This window comes from Corylus avellana, chromosome ca3 (genome assembly GCF_901000735.1).
Source record: "Corylus avellana chromosome ca3, CavTom2PMs-1.0".
Lineage (NCBI taxonomy): Eukaryota > Viridiplantae > Streptophyta > Magnoliopsida > Fagales > Betulaceae > Corylus > Corylus avellana.
Window position 1 is genome coordinate 30,841,995 of NC_081543.1, and position 11,342 is coordinate 30,853,336.

An 11,342-nucleotide genomic window follows, 5' to 3' on the forward strand; every position below is an offset into this window, starting at 1 on the left:
ATTCATATATTTTAAAAAAATAATAATAATAATTGAAGAAGAATGCGGTGACTAGAAACGTCCATTTTGAGAAGATTCGTGAACGCGTACAAAAATATATATACAACGAATAGCATGAATGAACAGCATGCAGAGGAAATTTCGTTATTATTTAAGAATGCAGTGATTACGTACGTAGCTTTTTTAATATTATGGTGCTTTCTTTTTTTTTTTTTTTTTTTTTTTTTCAGGTGTTTGGTTGGTAGGAAAGCTTGAATATATTACAAAGTGCTCAATATAATATTTAACCCAAGATTAAATCCTTGAAAGGATCAAAGGATGACAAAGTAAATAGATCAGCATGATGCCAAATCAGAATAATTCAATGCAACAAGACAAAATTTAGTGGAGCATAATTGTTATATGCAGAGGAATGCTCTACACAACTCTTTAATTTAATTTTTATTCCTTTTTTTTTTTTTATAAAAAAAAAGTTAAATATTTAGATTTCATTCACTAATCAAGAAATTAGAACCGATTATTCTAACAAAACAATATCACAGATACGTTGACTCTGAATTTCTTCCAGCCAAATATGATCTATCACTTGTTTAACGTATGCTAGGTTGGCCAACAAATGTGAGTTTAAATTTAAAAAAAAAATATAGTTTTAAATTTAAGAATACTATGAAAAATTAACTAATAAATGCTTTTAATTTTGAAAACTCAAATACTTTATAGGATAATCTAACCAAGAAAAAAATCTCAAATTTTGGGAGGAAGAAATGTTATTTTATGAGAACTTGAAAGTGTGACTCCATTGTAAATGATCATGATTAGGAGTGGCATTGAATCAAGTTTTCAGTAGGGTCACATAATTGCTTTGAACATACCATGCCACTTAAAATGGGAAAGATTTTGTTTTTGTTGCTAGCTGCAACAACTTAAAGAAAGCGCCAGTCACATTTATATTATAATTTCAAAAGGATTAGTCAAGTTATAATTGAAGATTTCTATCATCACTTTTAGGCTTAGTTTCACTTGGCGTTACTATTTGTAACGACCTAAGAAAAACGCTAGTTATATGTGTGCTATCACTTCAAAAAAAATTAATCAAGTTGCAATTATAGCTATCTATAATCAGTTATAAAGCTCAGTATTACTTAGTAAGAAATCAATATTAAACTAAACATTCATGGACTTCTTTATAATCTGCTCATTCTGTGTGGACTGTTTATCTTTTGAATGTAGAATTGGAGTATTACAATCATTGTTAGACTAGTTGATGATTTGGGTGAGGGCATTATACAAAACTCAACTTTTTGACTAAAATTGGAGTAAAATAAGTTGGAGTTTTTGTCAATGTAACCTTGAAGCTTTTGACCACCATCGCTTTCTCCATTTGTAATTGCTTCTAATATTGATATGTAACTTTATCATTTGGTAAATCAACAGTTTTATTGCTTACAATATCAACTACCAAGCATCTTTGTCCTAATTAAACTCATAATTCTGTTAAGATGCTAACATCATATTGTTGTTGTTAATTACAAGAAAAAAAAATTGCTACACATATTTTCGACTGTTTACTTTATTATGACGTAACAGGAAAAATTATCATTAGATCATACATGTACTGTAATTTGCTATTTTATTCACTAATAATTTTCATGCCACGCCAAAATATAAGCACTTGAGAATATGTGTAACATAAATAAAAATAAAATAAAAGAGAAAAGGAAATGAGGTTTGGAAGGACTAATTTTTTATTCCAGTCTATTAAACTGACATATGTTTTTAGAATATGTGATTCTCATATATATTTTTAATAAAATTAACAAAGCATAGTCTCACATGCATTTTAAAAGATTGATGTTATATACTACATTTTTATCTCAATTAACCCTTGATTATTTATTTATTTTTGTAACAATGAATGATCAGTTGAAACTCAGCATCGTGGGATAAAGATATTAGATATGATTTTAAAAATACATGTAAAAATTACATACTATCAAAATAAATATTAATTTAATAGACTGAGCTAAAATGTCTTTCAACCCAATTTAGAGACAAACTTTGTCCAGTTCAGAATGCCTATTAAGCTTTTGGTATCAAAATCATTTTCCAGGATGTGTGCTTTTCCTAGAAAAAAAGAAAAGAAAAGAAAATTGGTTTTTTTATTTTTATTTTTTTTATAGAAAATGAAAACTGTCCCATTAATTAATATTTTATGGATGTCTCAAATCTCAATGATGCATTTGAGCTAAACAAATCTAATGAAATGGTTGCAATAATGGTCATTGTAATAATTACAAACAATTAATATACACTACATTAAAATGGGTAATTAATTGTGGCCATGCTATATTATGTAATAATTTATACTCTTGATTCTTCCATATACACCCCAATCTTTCCACAATAATCATCAATATTCAATATCACTTAATCAATTTTCTAATCAAAAACTATATCAGGATCTTCTCATTTAAAGTGAAATGAAGAGATTTATTTTATGGTTCAAATTTTATTTAAGAAATGTTAAGTGTTCTCATGATCTTAGATGTATATTATTTTCTAAAAATTAAGTGAGAAAAATACAGGCTAGTTTATTTTATTTTTATTTATTATTATTATTATTATTATTTTTTTATAAAATAATATCTACATAAGACCAGGAGAACACCTAACATAAAATTGATGGATCTAACTACATATATAGTATCACATCATTTAGAATTAGACTAAAGTTAAAAATTATATTTTTATCTTATGGCTATCCCACAATAATAACGGTAGCAATCTAACTAACCATTGGATTTTTTATTATAATAAAAACTGATATAAGAGTTGGTTGAGACTATCATATCAGCATTGTGAGATAATTATGAGATAAAAATATAAATTTTGGCATTATTCTTAAAATTATAAGTCGTTAGATCCGTTAAATCTAATATGAATCATGAAATGGATAGAATAAGATTTTTTCTTCATCATATTTTGTTTTGTTGAATATAATCGTATATATGATGATGCCACATTATTTAAAAAATTTAAATAACGTGACAATATATATTTTTTATGTCGTATCTTATATGCCATTAGAATTTTTAAATAAATAAAAAAAGTTTATCGGGGACTTATTAGTTAACATTACTGTGAGATAAAAATGTGATTTTGTATTTAACGTGAGAATTCTTTTTTGATATCCCAACTCACGAGAAACTCACGAGATCTTGAAAGTCGCTGAGGAGAAATTGAACTAGAAAGGGACCCTGTGAGAAAGAAATACAAAGACAGAGAGAGATATTTAGAGAGTAAATGGCGATGATCTCTTTGTTTGCCTTGAAGCTCGGAGTGTATCTGAATTCATTTACGTCCATAAAGACAATACTACTAAGCAAACACCACCTTCTCTCTCTCTCTCTCTCTCTCTCTCTCTCTCATTTCTACCACCACTACGAGCTTTTGCTTCATTGTTTATATATATATATATAGAGAGAGAGATATCCTCCTTTTAATCTCCTGCTCACTCTCTCACCGACCATCTCTCTGTTTTTCTCTCTCTTTCTGAGAAAACTCTGTTTTATACACAACATAGAACGCCTTTTCTTTTCTGGGCTTAACTCGTCTGCAACTTCAGACTCTTCCAACTTCCAAGCCTGTTTTTGGTTGGGGAGGACAAGGTTTCGTATTTGTTCTTGAAAACGAAAACGAAAACGGTGGTGGGTTCTGTGGCATTTGGGAAGACTGAGTTTTTGGCTGGTTGACTCGGATCCCAACGCGCCTGAGTCTGCGTTATGAGGTTGGGATCGTGAAGTTGGATACTTTTTTTTTCATTTTATTGGGAGTTTCTGAAATGGGTCAGGTAGAGACTGGTTCGTTGCTGAAGAAAACGCTCAAGAATCTGTGCTGCAGTGATGGGTGGTCTTATGGGGTTTTCTGGCGCTTAGTTCAGCGCGATTCCTTGTAAGCTATGCGTTTTCTTTTTTTCTTTCTTTCACTGTATTTTTGATCGTTGAGCTATTGTGTCTCTCGGTTTGGTTTTTCCCAAGTTTTGACGTTTTTGGCTTCTTGCTTAAATAAATCTAATTATGGCTCTTACAAATTTCATTTTATTATTTTTATAACCCCTATTTCTACTACAAAATTTTTGTTATCTTCTGGAGGGGGTTATAAATGTGTCCACGTTTAGTTTTTCTCTGTTCTTTGTCTTATTTGTTTTTTAAATTACCAATTTTTTTGTATGGTACTTCAGATGTATTTTTTTTCCCCTATCTTTTGATATTAAGTTCTTTTATATCCCATAATTTCTGGGTTTCTGTTGGTGCTGATTATTTGGAAAATACATTTGTGTTTTTGTAAATTTTAACAAAAGGATATTAATTAACAACTCTGAACTGCTTTAGAATGGTTGCAAGTGAATTTTTTTGGTTATTAACCATTTGAAGTGCTTGCTTGTGCTTGTTAATGTAATTAGATTTAGTAAATTTCTCTATTTAATCCTATTCTAATTTTGATAATAAATGACTTCCTGATTGATCTGAAGTTCTCTATATGGGATCAAGCTTGTTTTGAAGTTAAAAAAAAGTAAATTTTTACCATTTGACCTATTGTTCAGTCTTGGAGCCCTTAATGTAGTTAGAGGGTTTCATGTTTGGGATTAGTTTGGATGTCTAACTTGTGCTTTTGATATGCTATCAGATTGTTGACTTTTGAAGATGCCTATTATGATGAGGAAGTTGGGGCAGCGATTGACATGCTTCCACAGATCCGTATGATGGGTGAAGGGTATGCCTAATATATTACAGTTCTTATGTTTCTTCACAATATTTGTTAAATTTGAACTTTAGTTTTTATATTTACCAAAATTTGTGGCAAGATTATTTGTTTTAAACTACTGTGCAAATTTAAGTATTATAAAGAATGTGGCTGGCTCTATTCTTATTTTTCTTCTCTATTTTAGAGTAATTGGCCGAGCTGCTTTCACTGGGAAGCATAGATGGCTGTTCTCAGATGCACATGAATCGATCACTTCTTTTGAAAGTCAAGATATATTCCAGGTATTTCTTCTTCTTCTTCTTCAGTTGTTGACTACCTTGTCCTTGAGGACTCTCTTTTCATCCATTTATGTGAAAATTTCCTTTCATTATGCAGGATGATTCCGATTTTGGTCGCCAATTTTCCTCTGGAATTAAGGTACCATTTTTGTTAAAGAAGAACATGTAGTATGAAGAAAATTAGTTTTTAATAAATTCCCCTTTGTTTTCCATGGCCTTTTGATGCTAACTTGGTTATTGATAACACAATCCAATTTGCAGACAATTGCAGTGATCTCTGTGGCACCACAAGGAGTGGTACAGTTTGGATCCACCCAGAAGGTTAGTGGATGAAATAATTTTCATCTTCATGCATTCATGAACTTGAAAGAGCTATTTTGTTATGTTCAAATGTCTCAAATCACTTATTAGCCATGGGATTTTGTGAAGTTATTATTCCCTTGATCGGTCAATTCAAACAAATTTCTAAGCATTGCATTTAAAATATTATAATCTACACAGTTGAAAAGTTTATTGTAACCTAATTGATTCTGTTACCTTGATCTTAAAAGTTGAATTGTATTTTACCTTTAATCATGGTGAAATCTGTTGCAAATTTGTACAAACCATCCAGATATGAGAGCCCATCCAATAATATCTTTCAATATTAATGACTCTTATGAAACATATAGGTCTAATACTATTAAATTACCACTTATCTCATAAGCTTAAGCCGTGATAGGAAAAGGTAAATTTTGACAAATATGTGGGCAAAGTTTATAAAAATTCAAATCTTCTTGATTGACTGAAATTCTGTTTATACTTGCATACCAATTTGGAAATCTTCATGTATATTACAAGAGAATTGGGACATGTATCTCAATTTAGAGGGCAACAACTTGTTCCATTGTCTGTAAGCTTGTACAAGTTATTTAAGATCAAGAATTGCTGTGAAAGTAAATTACCATGAAATACTGTGAGAATTGGCATGCTTGAACACTTCTTACTGACTCTTCTGCTATTGCTGCTGCAGATATTAGAGAGGTTGGAGTTTTTGGATCAAACAAAAAGATTGTTTCGGGAGATGGAAAATGCCGATGGTCTTATCCCATTGGAAAATGGATTCTCCTCTTTGAACAATGAAAATTATGATCTAAATGGGTTATTTTCTCCCTTCATTTCATCTGGAAATTCATATAATGGGGACCTTAATGCCCTGCAAGGTGACAGCTTTAAGGAGCTGATGGGAGAAGCTTGTTTAGCAACAAATCTGAATCAGTCCTCCCATTCCTTATCTGCGATTCATGATGAAAGTATGGCTCCCTTGATCAGAAATTTGGCTCATCCTAATAACCAATTACAACCAGGTGGTACAGAAGCTCAAGTCTTGCTATCTGATAAGCTTAGCGCTCAGTTCCATCAAGTGTTTTTACAGTCTACCTCCTCAGTTAGTACAAGGAGTAGTGAAGATTCTATCTTGACTTCATTTGATCCACTGTTGGCATCTGTGCTTAATTCGAAAGCAAATACTCTTGAATCTTGCAGAAATAAAGCAAGCAGTGTTCAGGAGTCCACATACACTTCAGCGTACAGCGGAGGAGGATTGATTGATGTAGGTGAAACAATTCAGGAGGGGTCCAGAAATCCGATGGACAGCCAGAACTTCTGTCCATCAATTCTTGAAACAGCAACTAGCACGTATAGATTCCCTGAGCAGTTTAAGCCCGTTGATTTTACAACGGAAACCTTCGAATTCTGTCCGGTAGATGACCTGTCCCAGTGGTTTTCTACTTCACCAGAACATAGCATCAGTGGAATGGCGACTGCATTGAGTAATGACCTCTCACAATCAATAAGAGTTGCTTCAGCATCATCTTGTCTGATTTCAGATGAGGTTTTTAATGATTTTCCAATCAAACATCTAGGTAATTCCATGCAAAGTTCTGTCACTAATTCTTTCACCTCTGATGTACAAGAGAATCCTGGGATTATGCATGGTGTGGAAAATGATCTGTTTGATGGTTTGGGAGCGGATTTTGGTCATAGTCAATCTGGGGAGTGTTGGGAAGATCTCATAATGCCAGTAGTGAGTGCTGCCACTGATACTGGTATGTCAGAGTGCATCTCAGAGTTGGATGTTGGTTCTGGGGCTGGCGGCCCCAGGAAGGGGTTATTCTCAGAATTAGGCCTCCAAGAACTTCTGGCTGGCATAAATCATTCTAGCTCTTTTACCAAATCTAGTTTTGAGGATCAATTATCCACCACCAAAAGAAGCAGAGTGGATGTTTCATCTGTGAATAGTAATCAATTACCGTTGGCAAGTCTTGCTTGCTCTAGTGGTAGCATGAACATTATGCCACCCATATACAACCTGGAGAGGAAAATCAATGCAACCAAGAAAGAGGTTCTCCCAAAATCACAGGTAGGTTTATGGATTGATGATAGCTACAGCATCAATGTGGGAAACGCTGGTCTAGCTCAACCTCAGAAGCCTGAGGAACCAGCAAAGGCCACCAGAAAAAGGGCTAGGCCTGGGGAGAGTACTCGACCAAGGCCCAAAGACCGGCAGCAGATACAAGACCGTATCAAAGAGTTGAGAGGGATCATCCCTCATGGTGGAAAGGTACGTAAAACAATTAATCTCACTCTGACACATAACAAATTGCATAGTGTCCAATTATTTAGAAAGAAAGAAAGAAAAAAAAATTATCCTTGTACCATCAGAGATGGTACTAGTTTTTCTTATAATTGTGACTTCTGGAACCATTTCCCATTATAAATTATCTGCCTTCTTGTGATATCTTACTTACAAGTGTTGTGATGTAACAGTGTAGCATTGATTCTCTGTTGGATCGAACCATCAAATACATGCTTTTCTTGCAAAGCGTGACAAAATATGCCAACGAGCTTAAACAATCTGATGAGCCAAAGGTGAGCAGTTCATTTTGCTTTTTCATCATCTTGGACAAGATTTAACAAGCTCAGGCTTAATTTTTATCATTCCCTAATGCGAAAACAACATTGTTTGGATTGTGCAGTTGATAGGCCAGGAGACTGGAGTAGTTCTGAAAGACAACAGCATGAATGGTGGAAATGGTGGTTCTACGTGGGCATTTGAAGTTGGGAGTCAAACAATGGTTTGCCCAATTATAGTTGAGGACCTTAATCCGCCAGGCCAAATGCTTATAGAGGTATAGGAAGGCAAATAAAAATGCTCCTTCAAATGTAGTATCAGCCATGAGAATTGAAACCCCCCTCAATCTACTTTCATTTCTCTGTTGCAGATGCTTTGCGAGGAACGGGGATTTTTTCTTGAAATAGCTGATGTAATCCGGGGCTTCCAGTTGAATATATTGAAAGGAGTTATGGAAGCTAGAGATGATAAAATTTGGGCACGCTTTATTGTTGAGGTAAACTATAACAAAATAAATACTCACATGTTTGTTAACGACTTTGTTTTTTATCTGTTGTTTTCTGTTTTCAAGTAAAGACATTAACAAACAACCCAATAAACAAAACACTTTTTATTGAAAACTTTCAAGCAACGCATTAACAAATATATATGATCATTTTATACTCTTATGTTTCTTATCAATTTATTGTTCTCAAATTGTGTTACAGGCAAGCAGTCATGTAACGAGGATAGATATATTTTTGTCCCTTGTCCAGCTTCTAAAGCAAACCACTACTGGGAATGATACAACAAATCAACCTAATAAAACTATGGATGGTGTTGGGATTCGTCTATTGGACTGTTACCAAAAACCAACCTTGCCGTGCCCCATAAGCTTGGCTGAGACACTTGGGTGCTGATCATTGAGCGCATGCATGAACTTTCAGAAGTGCCTGCCATGATGGGTGTTCTGTACATTAAAGAGCAGCCACACCTGAAGAAGGAAAAAGGTGTTGTTGGTCCATCCCATTTCCACCATCTTTGAAATGGGGAGAGAATGTGATGTGCATAGGGTGGATAGAGTAGCTAGGATATATACTCGATGAAAAAAAAATGCGAGTGTTCTTTTTACCCCTTAAGTAGAGATTATTCCCAATGAGAGAGCTGTGGAAGAAGAAGCAAAACCATGTCACGGACTTTGTCATATAATTGCTGGGCTTTTAAGCCTTTAGGTTGGGCTTTTCATACGGAGGAAGTGGGGGGTGAATTTGATCCACTATTTTTGTCTTTTGCTTTGGATTTTTCTTACTGCCATAACCTGTTTATAGTGTGAAGCTGATCGATCAATTTAATGATAGTCTAACTGCTGATTTTTTTTTCTAGCCCTTTCTGTTGTTGGTTTAATAATGTATTTTCCATGTAATAATAGTACAAAATTGTTCTCTCTCTCTAATGTTGTACCCTTCATATGGATCGCGATCGTTGGTGAGGGTGGCGAAACTGCGTTCGTGGTTGGAAAGAGAGTTTTAGATTTTTAAATGACGTGACCGAATTTGGATTGTTCATTTTAAATGCTGAGTCCAAATTAGAGCTATTGTGTACGCGATTTCCATCCACTTTTGTGTCCATAATGACATAATGTCCTCCACCCTGAGATTTCAATTTGTAGTCTTCTTTGTGCTATCTTTTGATTTCATTACAAACTATTGATGATTTCCAAATTAAAAAAAAATAAAAAATGTAAGGTTTACAATCCTGTTGATGTGAGGCCTTGGAGGATCGGGCCCTACAGGCTAAGGATCATTTTCCAAGCCAGGTTTCTAGTTTCTACATTATTGTCCTGGTCAACCCAAAGCCTTCGAATCTAATGGTGAATGAGTTGTCTATTTGACTATTTGTACTCGGCTCTTCGTCTCCTTTCTCTCTAAAATTTCTTGAATCAATTTCAAAAATTAGGCATAATAGTGACACGGGGAAGGTAACATTCCATAACTCATCTTAAAGGGGTCGTTTTATTGTTAAAACAATTTCTCCTTCTGAGATGGGTCGTTTTACTATTAAAATAACTTTTAGTGGGGTCATTTTGTTAAAACGACCCAATTCCAGAGGGTCCCTAATACAAAGTTTTTTTGTCGATATGCGTGTTTTGGTTAGGATTTGAATAAACCGATCTTTCTATTTGCATATTTTAAATGACACTCCTTCGGGGTGACTGACCATTCCTCAAAAAGTGAAACTGTGGTTAACCGCTCCTTAACTTTTATATATATATATATTGTTTTCTTTAAAGACTTGCTTTCGCTTAATCAAAGCTGTTGATTTTGAAAAAAAATGCCTGAATACTTGAAATTGCAAGTCCTACAATTTCTCAAGATGTCCAGAGACCTCAATATTTAAGCCACCTTTGGTTCGTAGAAAAGAAACCTTAAAACAAAATGGTTATTCTCATTTTTTTTGCGAATAATCATCCCTTATATCAAACGTAACCTTAACGTGCTCAGATGTGACAGGCAACTCTGAAATAATCAAGCAAAATGTGACTTTTGTTTATCAGACCATGACCCGTCTATATACACTATCAACTCAAAAAGTAGCATGACAAAGTGAGAGCCACAGTCTTTTCCCCTGTTAATTTTTTTTGTTCTATTCTATTTATTTTCCCCAACTTCCAATTAGCCCACAAGTTGTGGGGTTCAATGTAGTGGTATACAGGTGTTTGTTTTTTTATTTTATTTATTTATTTATTTCTCAAATTTTATTTATTTAATTAATTCTTCTTAAAAATGATTACCTTTGGGAGCATGACCATTGACGAAGACTGTTATTAGGTTATACTTTTGTCTTTTCTTCTAAAAAGAATATTGCAAATGTAAGCACAACTTCTACGATTAGTGACCATTATCTCCTAATCTTTTCCGACACCAGGTGGTGCTTCCTCATCTTGTGGTACAAGATAACACCACATGTACGAAAATTATAATTTGAATTTGCATTAGACTTTGATTTGTGTCGTGTGCTTATCAGCTTATGCACGTAGGGAGAATATCACGCGTTCTTAGTTGCTGATATACGTAGGCACTCTCAATTGACGTTCAGTGTGCTTATGCACGCAAGACAGAGTACCACGCGTTCTTAATTGCTTATATGCGTAACACTCTCGATTAACGTTCGGTGCGCAAAGCAAGCCATAATATGGAAGATCGTGCCTTCTGTGGGATCCAATAATCATCAATATCAAAATAGTCAAATCAACACTTATCTCAAGATCCAACATATGGAAGATCCTACCTTCTATGGTCCAATAATGTTCATCAAGATCAAAATGGTCAAATCACCGCTTATATCAACATGTAAAGTATTTAATTGAAATATAAGATGAATAACGAGTACAAGGTTCGAATTCGAGACTTTTCCTCTTATACCGTGCA

At 33.9% G+C, this 11,342-nt stretch overlaps 1 protein-coding gene across 1 annotated transcript; it reads left to right on the forward strand.

Moving 5' to 3' along the window:
- The first annotated feature begins 3,317 nt into the window (after window positions 1-3,317).
- Window positions 3,318-9,360, forward strand: LOC132176421 (transcription factor bHLH157). The gene is made up of 10 exons (XM_059588617.1): window positions 3,318-3,951; window positions 4,687-4,773; window positions 4,949-5,045; window positions 5,140-5,181; window positions 5,304-5,363; window positions 6,055-7,644; window positions 7,851-7,952; window positions 8,060-8,212; window positions 8,306-8,431; window positions 8,643-9,360. The coding sequence occupies exons 1-10, from the start codon at window positions 3,842-3,844 to the stop codon at window positions 8,832-8,834; spliced, it is 2,559 nt and encodes an 852-aa protein (XP_059444600.1). The 5' UTR covers window positions 3,318-3,841; the 3' UTR covers window positions 8,835-9,360.
- The last annotated feature ends 1,982 nt before the right edge of the window (window positions 9,361-11,342 follow it).